The 20,103-nt window shown below is 45.6% G+C and overlaps 1 protein-coding gene across 1 annotated transcript; it reads right to left on the bottom strand.

Annotated features, from left to right (window-relative positions):
• Positions 1-536: 536 nt before the first annotated feature.
• Positions 537-19,085, bottom strand: LOC126473847 (uncharacterized). The gene is made up of 3 exons (XM_050101212.1): positions 18,874-19,085; positions 16,126-16,751; positions 537-553 (listed from the first exon to the last, which is right to left on the bottom strand). The coding sequence occupies exons 1-3, from the start codon at positions 19,083-19,085 to the stop codon at positions 537-539; spliced, it is 855 nt and encodes a 284-aa protein (XP_049957169.1).
• Positions 19,086-20,103: the final 1,018 nt, after the last annotated feature.

The following is a 20,103-nucleotide window of genomic DNA, read 5'->3' as shown; positions in this document are numbered from 1 at the left end:
TTAAGCTCCAAGAATTTCGGATCGTAAGTAGCTATTCTGGGCAATACGGCAACACTTGGCACGATACGTGTAAAGAAATGCGTTGGAGCACGTGTAACAGTGGGAGATTGTTCAGTGGTTGGTCACTGGAGACTCTAACACAAGGACGGTTGTTCGAATACCAGTGTAGCTCATCAGATGCTGGTTTGCCGCGGTTACCCTTACTCAGGGCACAGGGCAATACGTGATTTGTTTGAAATCTGCCGCAGTGAGAGCTCGTGCCCTGTGTCATATGATCTCGTCATCTAGGGTTCGTTAGACCCTCATTTTCCTTCTATCTTCAAACACGTGTTGCAGTGCTGTTAGTGCACGGACTGGGTAAGTTAGACCCGAGCCATATTCAGAAACTTGTTGAATTGTAATTGAAATAAACGCAGCAAGCCTTTCCCCGCATTGCGTAGCCTCCGTATTAAGCACAAGTCCTTTCGGGATGGATTCGTTTTCTTGGTGAAATTGTCGCATTAATTCTCCATGAAAATCATAGCTTCCGACAAGTATCAACCACTGTCTTCACCTGCAAAGAATCAGACATACGAACAAATAATGGAATCTCACTGACGATGATGGTAGCTGACAATGAAATGGAAAACTATATTTTTCCATTTATTTTTTCGCTACTGCACCTTGTCGCTCCCAAAACGCTGAAAGAATGTTGCCACGCATATCGAATTCTAGCATGTCTTCGTTTCTCAGCGTACACAACTTAGGCACAGGTCTATGATATTTTATTCTTTACACCAAAAGAGAGATTATATTAACTGCTCTCAGTGCATTTGTCGCGATAATCCCCAATGGGCACATGATATTGCGACAAAATCCAATATGATCTGTCGAAATAGTAAAGGAATCACATTTAACTGATTTAGTGGTCGAACGGTAAAATGCGTGCATGGACAGAGGTCGCGAGACCGATCCTGGTTTGGATATTGGAACTCATTTAGGCTGCAGCTAACCTAGCATTCACCTCTCACTGATCAGAAGTTTCGCGAGGAACGACGACACACGGTGAGAATTCCATGCACGTCCCTTTTCTCCGGTAGAATTACTTGGGTAGGTTAGCGACACGCAAGTCGTCGAAGCGGCGTCCAGTTGGAAAACTTAGACCAGGCCGTTGATCCACACGAAATTTTTAATTGTTGTTGTAGTGTCCAGTGCGATCACAGATTACGTTGGTACCAAGTATGAAAGATCTTTCGCAGCGTCATTTTTCCACCTGGGACTGCTGAATGAATTAAAATTTGTGTAAATAACTTTTAATAGGGATACGGGATGCGCACTCAGTAGAGCGTGGACGTGACCACTAGAATCAAAGAAACTGCTGAGTTTCTTGTTTTATTACTTCCCATTCCCTGCTCCTATAGGTAGAGGGGGCTGTTTGAATAATGGACCTATTCAAGTGTCAGGGTCTCCTCAGCCAAATACCAGGCGAGCTGGTACTAGGGCAGAAGGAACCTTAGTTGGAAATATTTGTGGAAGTAAGAGTTCTGCAATTTGCCTTACAGCCAAGGAAAATCTTGTTCTGAACTGGGACAGTGAAAATAGTGTGTTCTGGGACGATACGACCGGGTAACAAAGAATGAAACATTTATTTACTTCTGTAGAGGTATAATATGGGGAAATAGCACTACAGATTTCACTGTACGTCACTCTGAAGCTGGCGCCGCCATGTTGGATGTCCCAAAACATAAGCAGATTATCGTTTACAACGCCTTCTTAATTTGTCGTGTAACGCCGAAGTTCTTTTAAATAGTAGATACTCCTATGAACAGTGCTTTCGTGAATAAAACAGTGTCAGGAAAGTATTTTCTGACCTTTTTTTCTGGTCTGAAATGCGTATTTGATCCAGTAATATAACGTATTCCTCGTTAAAGTAACTTTGTTATACATTTCGAATCACCAAGAAGGGAAGCGTTGGATGTTAAAAAAGGTTTCGTGATCCAGTATTTGTCTTAATACGAACTGACGAAAATGTTTCGTCGATGTCCCTTTGCCGAAAATGGTGAAAACATATTTTACTACGTTCAGTAGATTCTGAATCTTTTCTTCTCATAGCGTTCACGCAGAGAGCTTACACAGCTGGTTTGGAAAGAAATCTAAAGTCAGTGGCAGAAATACTACCACCACAGTAGTAGTAGTAGTAGTAGTAGTAAAGAGTGCAACCAAATTCACGTATACGAAAGAAAATACCGCTTGCGCAAGTCCCGATACGAATGAAACGGGATTCCTTTACATCGTAGTCTACAATGAGAACGATTAGCACACCCATAAATGACGCAAGATGGGATTTTTTATAAAACACTTCCACCAGAAGGCAACGCCTAGGGCAACTGACTTGGCGAGCGTCGGCTTCACGTACGTGATGTCATTAAAACTACCCTTATTATATCTTCATGATTACTTCCGTGTAATGTCTCTACTGCTTCGACAGTCAGTTACTTCCATGACAAACACAATGGTGCTATTCGTCTAAACTTCGGATTTTCCTAGAGGATTCACGCAACAAGTTCGCTCGGAATAGTTAACGTACCTACTGTATTGGTTAAAAAAAATGTAGCGAAGAAACAAAATACCATAGAACTGTGCTTCAGATGTGTAAATCGAGAACCAAAGAAACGCGAAAACTCGATATTGTGTGGCAACTTTCTTACAGCGATTTGCCATCGGCAATGTGCAGTGACGAAAAAAGTAAATGGAAAAATATAGTTGCTTCACTTCACTGTCGGCTATTTTTGATAATGTCAGCAATTGCTTGTGCAGAAAGTCTGCTAAAATACTAGAGGAAATTATTTCGTTGACGTTCGTTTACAGCACTTTCTGTGTCAGGGCAGTGTCAGAGGTTTCACCTGCAGCTGAGCCGTGTTGTTTCCGCGTCCGCTGCGAGTGGCGCTGTCACTTGCTGATACCGACACCTGTCATCAGTGACAAACGTCCGCGAGCGGCAAGGACAGCCTCTTCTGGCAAAACAAACGCTGACAAACCAACGAAACAGTATACGATTGAACTCGGGGCACCATACAAAAAAGAAGGTAGTGTAGTAGCTGTGGCAGTCACACTGGTGCCTCCATAGCGGGCAGTGAAGGTAGCGTCCCCAGCTGATCAATTCCGAAACGTGTTCGCATTACATAGAGGGTGGGTGCCTACCCTTGTCGAATCTGTTGGGAAGAACTAAAAAGTGTGTAGAAATGAAAGATGTAAACGTATCAGCAAGATTTTGTGGAGTCTTTTTGCTTCGACTCTTTTTGTAAGTGAATTCAGAACTACCCTTTATTTTCCGTGCTTTTGTAACGAGGTGGTTATACCTAATTAAATTGCCGTTATTCACGGACGTCCAGTATGGACTGTAATTATCGTTTGGAAGCGAAACTTGGCACATATGCTAATTAGTTAATGTGAAACTGGTTTAGGATAGAAAAAAAAATTATTTCCAGTTTCGGCTACAAGGTGCAAATCAGGCACTGTACAGCATTTCGTCGTCTCCAGTGCTCATATTGAACAAACTATTAATAATAAAATTAGTATTACGCCTTCGTTACTTGTTGGATGTTTCCTGCCTATCTCCATTAATCCATTACGTATGAAACCATTTCTATACGTCTTGCATGCACAGTGCCAGATTTGCGCCTGGTGGCCAAGTAGGAACTATTTTTTTTTTCCCAGCGTAAATAGGTTCCGCGTTAACGCATGTAAATATGTACAAAGTTTCGCTTTCATACGATAATTGCAGCCCACACTGAACCTTTCTGAATATCCGCAATTGAATTATGACCACCCGGTATTTTATTCTGTCCGTGTCCAAAGAACTTTACTTCAGTCGGTGCGACAGTGTGTGTCCGATTGTATAGCAGACTTCCTACGAATTCGCTTCTCCAGACCTCGGCGTCTGCCCATCGGTGAGTAGGAAAGAAACGAGGCCACTAGTGTAAATGTTCTGTGACAACTGCTGGACTTAATGGCTCCGGAACACGCCACGATGATGGCAAACAGGCGGGCAGCAACGGTAGACAGGGCTCGGCGCCAGCTGCATTTTTGCAAACCCTGTTTCCACAGAAAATTAGCTTTATGCACGTTTGTACGCCTGTGTCGTCAGATTGCAATAATGGTGATAAATTACAGTTCAATTCCTCAGTCGTGTTGTTGCCAGTTGCGAGCGATGTCCGATAAATCTTTCGTCGTGTAGTGCTCCATAAACCACGTTTTGTGGCAAAAGACTCGTGTCACAGTGCCCTAGTCAACCGTTGTATTCCATTAAAAGATCGTGCATCAGAAAGACAGTTTATCGTAAGTTCCTCAATTTCTCTGATTTTACCATCGTGGTTATTAAGCTCTGAATCTCAAGAGAGGACAAGTTACTAGTTTCAGTCGCAGTTGGGAGATGAAGCATTTTGCAACTATGGTATTAATTATCAATTGTAAGCTACTAACAGTTGCTGTATCCCTCAGAGACGGTCAGTCTAACCTTACGTACACTATATGATTCGTATAAACGGGACTTGCCTCCCGTCGGAAGACGGGTTCATGGAACTCGTATAACACAATTACTTAGTCAATCACGGAGTTAGTGTCTCCACCGTAGTTTAGGAATGTCTTCGGTACTCTCGTACAGACAAAATAAATGGTGAAGCTCATCTTGAAAAGTTTTCTCTGCTCCATTAGCCTTGTTCAGTACAGAACTGAAAAAAAGGATCAACACTAATGAGTCTAACCGGAGCTCTGTAACGTACTACCTTCGTAAAATGTTTACCATTTGACTATGAGTTCTTCCAATGGAGCTCAGCCTACCATCTGTCTTCCTTACTACTAAATTTATGTGGTCGCTGTAACCAAAACAGCTTGGAAGAAAAGTCAGTGAATATAAGCTTCACCTGATTCGTCGCCAGTTTTTTCTTGAACCATGTAAGATTTTTACTCCAATTGCTCACATTTAGCTCCGCCTTCCCCTAGTTAAATCCCGAGATTGTTGTCAGGCTCCGCCTCAAAGAGCACGACGCCCACGATTAAAAATAAGATACCAAGCAGAGCAAAGTGTGCGCGATTTACAGCCAAATGGGTGCCATATCGTGGAATAGAGGACCCTTACACAACAAGTGAACACCATGTCCACGAGACAACGATAGGAACAAGAAAAAAAAATATGGGTCATGTTGGAGGTCGCATTCTATTTGAAAAAATACACAGTGTGACAATCTGGTGATGTTTGATAGAAAGCTGTTTAAACATTTCAGCATACAACTCGGAGCAGTAGTATCGCAAATAAATAAAAATTACTGCAAGTCTCTCTGTACACTATCTGATTGTAAGTATCCGGATATATATTCTATTAGTGGACATTAATATGGTGTGTGACCAGCCTTCACCATAATGGCGGCATCATCTCTGCCGTGGGCAGCTTCCATTGACGTAGTTCTTTTGAGGAATCGCAGCCTATTCTTACATTGGGTTCAAGTCGGAAATCTGGGACAGCCAGTGCGTTTCAGGAATTTTGTTGTCCGCAGACCACTGCCTCATAGACGATGCTTTGACAGGGTGCATTGTCATGCTGATTCAAACACTCGATGTGCCCAAAACTGTCTTCTACTGCACACATCAAAAAAAGTTTTGCATCACCACGGTTTCCAGAACTCCTGAAGACTGACGTTCATTGTGGATATTGTATCACCGACACAGTCCCTTTGACTGTTCATAGTGTCACTAAAGCCACCCAAAGATGTAAACAACCATGCATGAGCAAGACGGAGGGAGTCTGACAGCCAGTCAGATCCAGTCATTCCGCCAGGAAGGAGGTACACGGCTCGTGTTGTCTGTAGTTCAAACATGCCAAAGCGGTCAATACCGCGGTTCAATCGCGTCCGCATTGTCACCTTGTGGCAGGAAGGGCTCTCAACGAGGAAAGTGTCCAGGCGTCTCGGAGTTAACCAAAACGATGTTGTTCGGACATGGAGGAGATACAGAGAGACAGGAACTGTCGATAACAAGCCTCGCCCAGGCCGCCGAAGACGACTACTGCAGTGGATGACCAACCTACAGATTATGGCTCGGAGGAACCCTGACAGCAACGCCACTATGTTGAATAATGCTTTTCGTGCAGCCACAGGACATCGTGTTAGATCTCAAACTGTGCACAGGCTGCATGATGTGCAACTTCACTCCCGACGTCCATGGCGAGGTCCATCTTTGCAACCACAACACCATGCAGCGCGGTACAGATGGGCCCAACAACATGCCGAATGGACCGCTCAGAATTGGCACACGTTCTCTTCACCGATGAGTGTCGCATATGCCTTCAACCAGACAATCGTCGGAGGCGTGTTTGGAGGCAGCCCGGTCAGGCTGAGCGCCTTAGACGCACTGTCCAGCGAGTGCAGCAAGGTGGAGGTTTCCCGCTGTTTTGGGCTGGCATTATGTGTGGCCGACGTACGCCGGTGGCGGTCATGGAAGGCGCCGTAACTGATGTACGATACGTGAATGCCATCCCCCGACCGATAGTGCAACCATATCGGGAGGATATTGGCGAGGCATTCTTCTTCATTGACGACAATTCGCGCCCCCATGGTGCACATCTTGTGAATGACTTCCTTCAGGATAACGACATCGCTCGACTAGAGTGGCCAGCATGTTCTCCAGGCGTGAACCCCATCGAACATGCCCGGGATAGATTGAAAAGGGATGTTTATGGACGACATGACCTACCAACCACTCTGAGGGATCTACGCTGAATCGCCGTTGAGGAGTGGGGCAATCTGGATCAAAAGTGCCTTGTTGAACTTGCTGATAGTATGCCACGACGAATACAGACATGCATCAATGCAAGAGGGCGTGCTACTGGATATTAGAGGTATCGGTGTGGACAGCAATCTGGACCACAACCTCTGAAGGTCTCGCTGTATGGTGGTACAACATGCAATGTGTGGTTCTCATGTGAAATAAAAAGGGCGGAAATGGTGTTTATGTTGATCTCCATTCCAATTTTCTGTACAGGTTCCGGAACTCTCGAAAGAGAGGTGGTGCAAAAATTTTTGATAAGTGTATATACAGTACATAGTGCTGTGAAATACGTCCATATTCTTAGAGTTTAGCGTTTCCTTCAGTGGAATAAGGAAAACACAGCCTTACCACGAAAGACACCCCGATACCATACGACCACCCCATCTGTACTTCATAACTCATTGTGACAAGTAATGTTGCCCAGGCATTCGCCAAACGCCATCGCATTGCCACAAGTCACAGCATGATTGAGGATTCCAAATCATTAGTTTACAGATACAGTGTCGAGCGGAGTCGCTCGTGACACCACCTGAAGCGTCGCTTAGCACTGACAGAAATGTGCTGCTTAAAAACAAGTAGCTGCTCGACCATTGTATTCCATACTTTCTAGCTCCGTACACACTGTACTTTCTGGACCGCTGGTAGCTCTTTGTAACTAACGAGTGGTTGCTTGCGCTGATTTCAACCTACCTTTTGCACCCGCCCTCCGCTATGCCCGACCGTCCCTGTCCGTCAGTGCGTGGGGTCTTCCAAAAAAATGGTTCAGATGGCTCTGAGCACTATCAGACTTAACATCTGAGGTCATCAGTCCCCTAGAACTTAAACCTAACTAACCTAAGGACATCACACACATCCATGCCCCAGGCAGGATTCGAACCTGCGACCGTAGCAACAGCACGGCTCCAGAATGAAGCGCCTAGATCCGCTCGCCCACAGCGGCCGTCCAGGAGATCTTCCAGGTCTTGGTTCATCTGCTGCTGATGTGTGTTGTTTTTTCCGTGTTACAGTAACATCAGCAACATTCGACCTGGGTAGCTGTAGAGGGGCTGAAACGTCCGCGATTAATTTGTTACTGACGTGACCTCAATGACCTCAATGACTAGGTCACGTTTTATGTACGTGTGTCCTGACATAGCCGGTCTGCTGTTAATGGTCCTCTAATGGCAGCGCAATACTCCCGTCTCCTTTTGTACTGACAGGTCCGGCTCTCATTACATCCAGTGGCCAATTCCGCGTTGGGTATGGTTGTTGGTACAAGTTTGATCGGACAGTCTATATCAAAACTTGTTTTGCAATTAAAAGCCCAGTATGCTTTAATCTAAAGAACCTGTGAAAGTAGTCCAGGTGTAACAGCCTCTTCCAGCGTGACAGATACCCAAATTCTATATTGTTTTATCTCCTGACGGACCGGTGGAAAAAAAAACACTGTAGAACACTTACGTAGTCCCAAGTATGATATTCTGGCACCGAGGCTCAGCATGAGTGCGTTGTGAGTGAGCATGTAAATTACCTGATGGCGAGGCGCACTGACAGAAGGAAAAAATATTTTTATTTTAAGAGAACACAGTAACATCGGTAATAATAAAAAAACTTATTGATATCATTTTAAAAAATACGGGCACACAAAACAACCCCTTGATAGCCGTTGTGTCCCTAAAGCATGTCATGTTCTTAGAGCTGGAATAGAGCTAAAGTTACTAAAATGTAGACTTTCACGGCCGGAAATATCATGTCCATTATAATTATCCGGGCTGTTATGCCGTGGTCGGTTGATGAATTCTGTGGTGATTCCCAACGTTTCGTCTCCGACTGCGGGAGACATCTTCAAGGGGGTCGACCCCTCCTCGTCCAGGAGATCTTCCAGGTCTTGGTTTATCTGCTGCTGATGTGTGTTGTTTTTTCCGTGTTACAGTAACATCAGCAACATTCGACCTGGGTAGCTGTAGAGGGGCTGAAACGTCCGCGATCTTCAAGGGGGTCGACCCCCTTGAAGATGTCTCCCGCAGTCGGAGACGAAACGTTGGGAATCACCACAGAATTCATCAACCGACCACGGCATAACAACCCGGATAATTATAATGGACAGAGCTAAAGTTGTTGTTAGATGAGCTTCCAAATGAAGCCTTCTCTGAAGTACTTCCTGGCTTCATATGATGTCTCTCTCTCTCTCTCTCTCTCTCTCTCTCTCTCTCTCTCTCTCCCCCCCCCCCCCCCTCCCTCCCCCCTCTCTCTTTCGGCTCCTACTTGTCTGTTAGTTGGCTGTTCATTGTACACGTCCGACTGCCCTCTACTGCGAACGCATGCTGAAAAGTGAAACGTTATCAACTTTCTACATCTTTATTCTGCATGTCTACATAGTTATTTATCAACATAGTCACACTGGCGACGAACACATTTCTACGAGAGACAGAGGCAATTTCATCGATACAATCACTGTAGAATGTTCGACTTCATTGACGTAGCCAGAACCTCACCTCTGCTTGCAGCACTTCATCTCAACCAATGTGAAGTCATCGAAGGTGATCTTTCGTGTTTTGGAAACTGATGAAAATCGGATGGGGCCAAGTCGGGACTGTACGGAGGACGATCTGCGACAGTGATTCAAAGATGTCGTATTGTTGCAGATGTCGCAGCGCGCGTGTATAGTCTGGCATTGCCATGCTGAAGGAGAGAGGCTCCATGTGTGGACAAACTCTTAGAATTTGTCAGACTCAATTACAGCACACTGTTTCTCACGTACGGGAATAGTTACGTTAAACACCGCCATGTTACTAGCTACAATTCAGAGCGCTCTAGCGGCAGAGGGTTGCAATTTGCGTCAGCGAAGCGGGAATGTCGACGAAGTAATAGGCGTGACGTGTAATGCCTCAACCGATAGTGAGAACAGAACAAAAAATTGAGAGGCATCAATTTTCAGGACGATTTCCTAGTTTGCTACTCACGGGTCGCGTGTAGAAGCAGCCGCCAAGTATCCTGCTTCTAGGGCGCGTCTTCTGTATAACCGACACTAGGAGTTAAGTGACCATCTCTTCTTTTCTAGTGTTCATTTTGAGAAGGCTTTCTCCCATAATCGGCTTCAAATTGTGAGTAGTCTTAATCTTTTATTTGCGATTTAAGAGTTACCAATTTAAAAGATCTTTCAAACATTTATATTATTACACAGTCAACTGAGGCCTTCAGTTCGTACAGTGAGAGCGCAGGTACATTTAGACAGTGAGCGTCTCTCAGTTCCCCATCACTCGAGGAGTTGCTGTATAACGTATTCAGGTACGTATGATAGTGAGTGGAAGCTGAGTCTGAATTGTAATTTAGTTCCCTTATTTTTTTACTTCCGCTTTTTTTCATATTAAACCGTCAGATGACGACTTGGTAATAAGTCGAAATCGGTGCTGTCACTTTTGCGCCCTGAGTTTGAAATACATAATAAAGTAAGTTACACAAAGACTCTAATGGTTTTGATGCTACTGGCAAGTACGAAGCTCCCCGTGTGACCAGACGACGAGGCGTGTGCCCAAGTGCTGAGCGTGTCGACATGCGCCCCGTTGACTCACCGCAAAAGCGAGACGGGCTGTAGGCGGCACGGCAGCGTTGCGTTTAGCGACAGCACCGGTCACCGCCGGTGCCAGCGTCGCCTCCTGTTTGGACTGCTGACTCCTCTGGTTGGCTCAGCAGCTCTGCACAGCCAGGCGCTTGCACACAGCTGCTGTCCGTCTACTTGTTGACTCTCAGTCCGAGGGCCTGCACTAACCTTGGTCACGCGGGACTTACCGAAGACTTGTTACTAGGCGTCTCAACGTGAGATAGCGGGATAGTTTGCGCGCCATTATCTGTTCATTTTATTTGTTACGGGCATGACTGAATTCCTTTACTCCTTGTGTGTCAAGTATATATTAGCGCGGTATGAAACGACTTCAGATTTTGTCTTCGTTTTGTTCGTGTTTTTATTTCGAATGGCGTACTCCGTCCCTAATGGCCCACGTGTAGACTTGACGGTATACTAAGTTGGAAGACATTTCATGTCCATTTACATTTCTGCCCTGGGAAAGTCTGTTTACGATAGTACTGGCATATATTAAAAAATGAGCGCGTATTTAGGAAATTTTTATTGAGAATCGTGAAGCGAGGCGTGCCAGACGGGAAGATTGCCATTACGAAACCCATAAAAGAACCGTATTTTATTTCCCTTAACGTTTCATTTCTTTCATTTTTCTTTTTATCTTCTGTGTAAATAAAGTCGTTATAGCAAGGAGAATCCAAGCAGTTCTTTGTGTTACCTTAGTTAATGGGTTCAAGAAAATACTACTAGAGGAGACTCCCTCCACACTCTCTCTAATGTACTGAAATAATGCAGATAATTTCTTCTGACAATAAGAAGCATCACTAGCTGCTGCTGATTATTCGAATTCTTGAAAATAAAACTATAATAAGTTTCAGAGGTTTACAGCTCTGTATTGGTACAATTTTGACGCCTTCTGCATTGTGCTGACACTGAAATATCGGCTGTTTCCTGGTGCGGTGATTATGGTTCGATGCGAGGGTTTCGTACACCATAAACAGACCTTAGGAGAAGGGTATTTTTTTAACGGCGTAATGGCGAATAATAGCTGCTTATCGCTCTTTTCGAGGACGTAAACCAGTTCCCTCACGTGCTAATTAAGTCAAAAGTCCTGTGTCGTCTTCGAAAGACTGAGCTCTCGTCTCAAAATTCTGCGTGTTATACGCGATTATACGAGAAAATGAAAAATAAACTAAAAATCCCACTGTTCTGTTCCTAAAATCTACTCTTGCTGTAGCATTCCACTATTGCAAGGAACTTCGACCGTAATTGCCAATATTTCAGTCCCAGCACAAAGATTTAAAGATACAGTGTGTACTGCCGTTTGAAGGTCACTATGTGGATTCGAAAACACTAACGGTTCTATTCTGAAGAAATAGTTACTGACAGTTGGTGACGGGTGTTTTCATTTTCAGTGAAAGGTCACCCCTATGTACCCACAACCACATTTCAGATCCATATTTCTGACGCAGTAGCCGAGCGGAACAGACGTACAGTCGCGAACGTTGTGGATGGTAATTTGAATTAGTAATATTTTTGATTATTTTTGATTTCTTCGTTGTTGCAGGTGTACGCTGTTATTACACGATATTGTACGTCCTGCGAGGGACCTTAGATGATATGCGAATGTCTTAAAGACTTTGATTTGTGTGAACTGTGTGTGTAGGGGGTTCAAGTATTTGGAACATTTTGCCACTTTATCTACAGAAACTACGACAGTACTTTGCGCTACAAGAGATGAAACGACAGATAACAATAATTACCAGTTGTGGCTATGGTCATACGCCGCTATCTGCTCTAAAAGGAAGTTATGGCCATGACAACATGCCTCGTGTGACCAGTGAGACATTGCTCTACCTGTGCTCGTAATGGGAAAAAATCTATAAAAGGATAAAAAATCGCAGGTTAGTTGCTACAGTCTCTATTAACATAGCAGTTATGTTTAAATAACTCGAATGTTGTTTCCGAGTAAACGTAGACAGCATTTTATCTCCAGAAGCACGTGCAAGTTGTGACACGCTCTGCATCCCCTCGTTGCAACTGTATAACTATTTTAGTGAAAACAATATTGACATCAAAAGTGAAGCAGGAAAATGAGATTATGGGCTTGTTGTTTCCGTCCATTAAAATCATGCGATACCTAAAAATTCGCGATCAAGTTGTTGAAGAAAAAAAATCAAAAGCTAGTAGAGGTTCCATTAATCTTGAGACTTTCCGCGCCGCAAAATCCTGGAAGCTACCTCTATACTTCAGTGTCTGCTGAACACACCGCTGTTCATTAACACCACATAAAACGTAAGCCCTATAGTCTTGTGAACAGGAAGAGAACTCTACATTACTCTGTATGCCACGGTTCTAGTGGGTACTATTTTTCGTTGCCTTTATCTAGCATTTTACGAAGGAGCCAGTCGTTTGGGTGGCAACTGAGTGACTGTGCAGTTTCTAAAATGCTAAGTTTGAGACAGCAGGGAGGTAAAAATTAAACTCTGACCCAGCACATAGTCTTCTCTCGAATAGCAGCAACGGCCGATGGTCGTAACGTTCCCATACGACATGCAGGTCTTCAGCAACAATCTGACACCTCTTGGCTTCAGTAAGGATATGCGATTTCAAAAACACTTTCCCAGCCTGCGCTCCCAGTACTAGCGACAAATATTTCTTCTAGCATGAGGATTAGAACACCATTTCTGGTTTGAGCGCTGCCGCACTAACTTAGATTAACGTACGTTTCCTGAGCCTGAGACTTGCTTCGCGAAACGGTTACGCCAGGTTCTTAAGCGAGACGGCTGTCTCGGCCTCTGATTTACGCATAGCGGAAAGTTGCGCGAAACACGGCGAGCTGTCAGTTTGGGCGAGACAATCACGTAGGCGAGCTCTGTTTTACGTTCGGCTGCTGTCACTGTGTCCGCCCTCTTGGCGAAGCTTAATGTGAAAATGGTGACGAAAGGTTGTTGACGCTGCTGGGGCAAGGAATTATTCTGTCAATGTGGGACCCAGATTTTGAGGAAAATTACAGTGGGACTAAGCTAACCGGACAAGAGCTCCCTCTAGGTGGGACCCTGCGCTACTGACGGTAAGTCATGGCAGTATAGTAGATTGTACGTACAGATCGGTTGTATGCAATCAGCATCGTAAGATGACTGGGCCTTGAGACGTGGCGGAATGGCAGAAAAGAGCTCTAGTGTTCGGCCGTGACCACAACCACACCGTAATGGAAGTTGCTCTGTTCATTGGTACAACAACGTGGACTGTCCAACGTGTTTACAAGACGTTACGTACCACTCGCAGTCATGTAACACGGCGTAAGAACAGCGGTCCCAAAAACATCCCCACAGACACGGACCGGAGACGAGTGTCACGTGTAGTCAACGACGGTCTGTTTTAAACGCGAAGGGCAATGCCGCTTTCAGTGAATGAATGCACGTCCGTCCCAACCAGCTCCCGGGTGAAAACTTGGAAAAATAATTACATAGAATGGACATCAGTAGTTGGGGGGGCCTTCCAAAAAGTCAGTTTTCATGGTGGCACAAACTGCTGTAAGTCTTCAGTGGCACAAATAACACACGGACTGAGACAGTAGCTGACTGGAGACATATAGCGCGGTTCAGTGAGCTGCGCTTCTCTTTCTTTCAACTGCTGCAAGCCGCCAAGTGCATCGACAGCCCAGTAAAGTATTTAGTGTGCAGTGCGTTGACGGTGTAAATCAGGCCGGAGGTTATGTGATGTGAAAGTTGCTTTCCGTACAATGACTTGACCCCATTCTTTAGACTACCTTCAACGTGAACTGTGATGTTTATTTCAATATCATCGGTGACACCGCATTCCCCTACCCTCTGCATCTTCATGATGAGTGTGCTGTGGACACTCCAGTCATCTGCGATCAGAGCCTGGCTCACGGGGCTCCACTCATAGGTACTTCCATAATTTGAGAAACGCTAAGTCACCCTGTGACACCTCGAACAGCCCAGTGAATCACTCGATTTTGATCCCATAGGAAATGAGTGGGTCTGTTTGGAACAGTGTGTGAAACGTAGCAGTCAAAATTAAGGCTGAACTGTAAGCTTAATCATACAACGTAAAACTACTTTTGTAACATGCCTTCATCATCAGAAATATCTCCAGACGAGAATCTTCATTGCACTGATGAAAGTTTGTAAATGCTTTCCGTGAATACTTGTGTGAAGATATTTCTGATGAAGGCATGATCACTGAAGACGCGTTAAATTAGTGCTCTCAACTGTATGCCGTTGAGCCTACAATCTAGCTTTTAAGTTCAGAACAGCAGCGACCGTCCGTTGGATGATGAATGAATTTTGAAATCCTATTGGATCTAACCATCACCGAATAGCTTCAGGTGGATATGCCATACCTGAAGAAACGTGAGCACTCATCCTAGCCGAATTGACGCAGTTGCATGATTAGCGTGGTATCTCCCGAGGGTGACTAATCTTTTTGTCCGGTATGCTTAGTTAAGATGCCGTCAGTAACTTCATCAGCGTGACTTCAGAAGGTATTGCGGGCAGTGTCTTCTATGAACCGTCCAAAATACGGAGAAATGGGGACGAAGCTGAAATTGAGACAAATATAATCTGTTCAGTAAACGCTGGCTGTACACTGCAATTACTCAGTGCAGGTGATGTTGATACAAGTTTACCTTAACTGTTTAAAATATCAAGAGGGAGGACAAATGTGCTTTGTCGCCGTCTACGACTGTAAAATTTGACGTGACTATTCGGTTCCCTAAGAAGATGCTTGGAGTATATGCAGCCGAAGTATCGTTGCATATAGTGGCCTACTGTAGGTGACGTAACAGCTGTGTCATCGAAGAACGTTGTATTTACAAGTCTGCATACAAGTATAACTGACACATTGCCTGACAGAAAAGTGTCAAGCACCCAGAAGACATTGTCGGATATCATTGTAACTTCGTACACTTCACGCCATCGGCAGGTATATTAAGGATGAGAGACCAAATTCTCTGAGACCGGTCTAATAGCCACCAGAGTGCATTAGTGTTCGTGTTGTTATCGGAAGTTGTAAAGTTCATAGGAGGCGTGAACGGCGTCAGATGGTGTGTGAGCACTGTAAAAGATAAGGGAGATGCAGCGGACGCAGGTGAGACGGCGTTATCAACAGCTGACAGTGTGAAGGGGCCATCACTCTCGGTGTCCATTTGACTGGCTGGTCGAATAATGCAATATCCAAGTTCATGGGGCATTGGAATATGCCTTTGGCCCGATATTGAATTGCATGGGAACGTGAGGGCAAGCTTACTCGTTTTCAAGGTTCTGATTGATCATGTCTGGCCACCACAGGGAAGGATCGGCCTATTGTGCACAAAGTACATCGAACCCCGTCACATTTGCGCCTGCCGTCCGAGAATAAGTAATGGAACCAATGCACCATTCCGTGTCATCCTGCACCGCTGGCCGGAGAGCGTCAGCAACTGGACTAGGAATTGTCCCATGCGTTGGCTGGTGTTAGCAGCGCAACACAAACGGCTGCGTTCGGAGTGGTGCCGTGATATGGAAGCATCGAGTGCTGATGAATGGCGTCGCACTGTGTCCAGAGATTAATCCTGGTTTTGCACTAGCCAGGATGACCATCGTAGGCGAGAGTATTAACGACCTGGGCACACGTCTCATTATACCAGGGTTTTGGAGAGGTACAACAGTGTTATTATTGAGTTTAGATCCCGGCTGATAGTGATAGTGCCAGCGGTACATCACAGAAATCCAGTCTCCTCATGCGTAGAGTTGAAAAAGTACCATAGGCTATCACACAAGTAAGTGTAGACTGCGGCAGTGTAGACTGCGGCAGTGTAGACTGCGGCAGTGTAGACTGCGGCAGTGTAGACTGCGGCAGTGTAGACTGCGGCAGTGTAGACTGCGGCAGTGTAGACTGCGGCAGTGTAGACTGCGGCAGTGTAGACTGCGGCAGTGTAGACTGCGGCAGTGTAGACTGCGGCAGTGTAGACTGCGGCAGTGTAGACTGCGGCAGTGTAGACTGCGGCAGTGTAGACTGCGGCAGTGTAGACTGCGGCAGTGTAGACTGCGGCAGTGTAGACTGCGGCAGTGTAGACTGCGGCAGTGTAGACTGCGGCAGTGTAGACTGCGGCAGTGTAGACTGCGGCAGTGTAGACTGCGGCAGTGTAGACTGCGGCAGTGTAGACTGCGGCAGTGTAGACTGCGGCAGTGTAGACTGCGGCAGTGTAGACTGCGGCAGTGTAGACTGCGGCAGTGTAGACTGCGGCAGTGTAGACTGCGGCAGTGTAGACTGCGGCAGTGTAGACTGCGGCAGTGTAGACTGCGGCAGTGTAGACTGCGGCAGTGTAGACTGCGGCAGTGTAGACTGCGGCAGTGTAGACTGCGGCAGTGTAGACTGCAGCAGGTTTCTAAGTAGTTTTGATCAGTTAAGGTCGTCCCTTCATTCTCTGTATGTCAGGTATATTGCATGCTTGTTGGGTATTAACAACGAATGTTCAGTGTTTCATTAGATACCTCTAGAAACTGAGTGTGGATATACTGGTATAAACGGCTGCTTAACCTATGGAACATTTTTGTTCCGTGTAGTTATGTTCCTGACTGTTAGTTAACAATAAACAGTACCGATATAAAAATTGCAATTGCCAGTGTTTTTCACATTTTTACTCGAAATTGTTGATTTCTAATGCGAAACATAGGGTTTTTGTTGTAAAAATAAAGAAAATGATATATATAGATTTATGATATTGCTCTAGAAAAGGCAGTTTCTTCAAAAGAAAGGTAAAATTAAAAAAGACGCAAAAGAAAAATACGTCAGAAATCGCTTCAATACTCCGACGAACTTACTTAAAACATGGTTCTGCTACTCATAAAAAAAACTTCTGCATATATCAGTAATAACAGAAAATCTTGCCTTTGTTCATGATGAACGTTCTATTGAGTGCAAAAGAACAATGTTTTATATTTGTGTATGTAAACTGTATTTTCAACAAAAGCCACTGCTGTGGTTACACAAAAGTGCAGAAGTTATATGGTCAGCTAATTTTTATTACTTATAAAATTCAATTTATATTCTATAAGGATACAAAATACAGAATGGACTAACACTGAATAATGTGATGTTCTAATTACGCGCAAAGCAAAGAAACAAGCAAACAAACAAACAAAATACAGACAAGTTGTCGGCTCTGTGTTTGTCTGTTAAACAGTCAATTACGTAAGGTTCGCAGGAGAACTTCTGTGAAGTTTGGAAGGTAGGGGACGAGGTACTGGCAGAACTAAAGCTGTGAGGACGGGGCGTAAGTCGTGCTTGGGTAGCTCAGTTGGTAGAGCACTTGCCCGCGAAAGGCAAAGGTCCCGAGTTCGAGTCTCGGTCCGGCTCGGAGTTTTAATCTGCCAGGAAGTTTGTCAATTATGTTTCTTCCCCTACCAGTACTACCGGTAATATACCTTTAGCTACGCCAATTATGTGTTTATCGACACTACCGTACCTTTGGTAAAGCACAACTGAAGCCATGAGATAGTTTCGTGATGCAGATTCCGTAAAAAGGCGGTATGTTCGTCCCTTTGTGGCACTTCAGTATGAACTGCCTGTATGATGTCGAGTTACTCTCGTCGTCAGCAATATACCTAGATCTATCCCGAATGGAATGTGTGTCGGATCAACTCTGATGTAGATTCCTTGCGTATGCGAATATCCAGGATATCGAGGACCAATGACAACTGTTGCGGGCCAACTTGGATAGCAGAGGACAACCGGCTTTTTGACATCCCGCCAACGGCCTTGTCACGTTGGTAAAACCGGTTCACGCTCCATCACCGAAGTTAAAGCCACGTCGAACGCGCTTAGTAATTAAATGGGTGACCGTACGAAGAAATCTGGACGCCTTTGGCTGAAGGACAGGCAAGTCGCCAAACTGGCGTCCAGTTGAAAGACTTGCACCAGGCTGGGGTGCCACAGCACATTATTACATGTGACAGCCTTCCCAAAAGAATGAGTCCAAGCGTCCAGGCCGGGCGGGGTGCAACCTCATACTGGTATGAATGAGATTTTCACTCTGCAGCGGAGTGTGCGCTGATATGAAACTTCCTGGCAGATTAAAACTGTGTGTCCGACCGAGACTCGAACTCGGGACCTTTTGCCTTTCGCGGGCAAGTGCTCTACCATCTGAGCTACCGAAGCACGAGCTTCGGTAGCTCAGATGGTAGAGCACTTGCCCGCGAAAGGCAAAAGGTCCCGAGTTCGAGTCTCGGTCGGACACACAGTTTTAATCTGCCAGGAAGTTTCTCATACTGGTAAGTCGGCTCGAACGGCCAAGTTATTTGTAAATTTGCCGGGAATCCCTGAAATGACATCACGCTTCCTCCGACCACACGAATTTCCTATTTCGTTTCTGGATGCTTCAGTTCTTTTGCCAGGCGGTGTAATTATTGAAGTGACTTCCTGCCAGTGAAGTCACCTGGACGATTAGAAAAGAAAACGGAGGGATGTAATTAGAATACATTGTGGAAGCCCTTGAGACTTACAATTACCTAGCCACGGAGCACGCGACCAGAATCTGGAAGCGGCCGCCCCGGCCTTTAATTGGAACCGCGGCTTTGGCGGGGCGACTAGGTGGGCCAGCGCAGCGCAGCGCAGCAGGCAGAATCGGAGAGCGCGTAATGAGTGTGGGAGCTGGGCTGGCTGGCTGGATACTGCTGGCTGCAGTGTAATTGCGTCGCGGGCCGCCCGCCTCACAGTGCATGCGAATGTGGGCCGAGGCGCGGGCGGCCTAGAGGGCCAGAGCTGTGCGCTCCCAGCGGGCTCGCTCACCGCAGTGCCCGCCCCCGCAGCCAAGGCGGGCGCAATGAGCTGTGTGTCGGCGTCTGCCGCATTACGGGCCAGGCTACTCAGCTTGCTGCCCCAACTCCAGCAGAAATTAAAGCGCTACTCACGAGAAAACTCGTTATAATTTACCTGCTCTATTTTAGAAAGAACATCACACTCCTACCGAGCGAGGTGGCGCAGTGGTTAGCACACTGGACTCGCATTGGGGAGGACGACGGTTCAATCCCGTCTCCGGCCATCCTGATTTAGGTTTTCCGTGATTTCCCTAAATCGCTTCAGGCAAATGCCGGGATGGTTCCTTTGAAAGGGCACGGCCGATTTCCTTCCCCATCCTTCCCTCACCCGAGCTTGCGCTCCGTCTCTAATGACCTCGTTGTCGACGGGACGTTAAACACTAACCACCACCACCACCATCACACTCCTAGTAAAAGTATTTACTCACAACGCATGTTATTCAGGCTTATTGTGACATTTTCTAGTAATAGTTCACTATCAAGTGCGTCTGAGTCCTCCTGTCAACCATCTTTAAATATTCGGTATGTATAATAAGACAGCGGTAGCGTTCTCGCCTCCCGAGCAGGGGGTCCCGGGTTCGATTCCCGCCGCGGTCAGGGATTTTTGCTGCCTCGAGATGACTGGGTGTTGTTGTATCGTCTTCATCATAATCATTCATCCCCATCACGGTCGGAGGAAGGCAAACCACCTCCACTAGGACCTTGCTTAGTAAAGCGGTGCGGGTCTTCCGCATTGTTCCCCTACGCTCTCTAAAGAAGCATGGGACTTCATTTCATTTCATAATAAGACAGCAATCTCATTTATACAAATGGCGTTAATGGTGAGTAAATAAATTAAGCAACAGTACAAGTAGAAAGTGTTGACCTTCCTAAAATATAGCGACACTGTGGACTTAAATAAAAAGGAAAAATATCTATTCT

Source organism: Schistocerca serialis, chromosome 1, assembly GCF_023864345.2.
Source record: "Schistocerca serialis cubense isolate TAMUIC-IGC-003099 chromosome 1, iqSchSeri2.2, whole genome shotgun sequence".
NCBI lineage: Eukaryota > Metazoa > Arthropoda > Insecta > Orthoptera > Acrididae > Schistocerca > Schistocerca serialis.
This window is presented reverse-complemented; position numbering and strand designations above follow the sequence as displayed.

What these genes read in the sequence shown, in the direction of transcription:
- LOC126473847 (XM_050101212.1), bottom strand. Translation starts at nt 19,085, where the DNA reads ATGCACTGTGAGGCGGGCGGCCCGCGACGCAATTACACTGCAGCCAGC. An exon ending in GTCGCGTGCTCCGTGGCTAG is followed by an intron (nt 16,752 to 18,873) that starts GTAATTGTAAGT and finishes AAAACTACTTAG; the next exon opens with AAACCTGCTGCAGTCTACAC.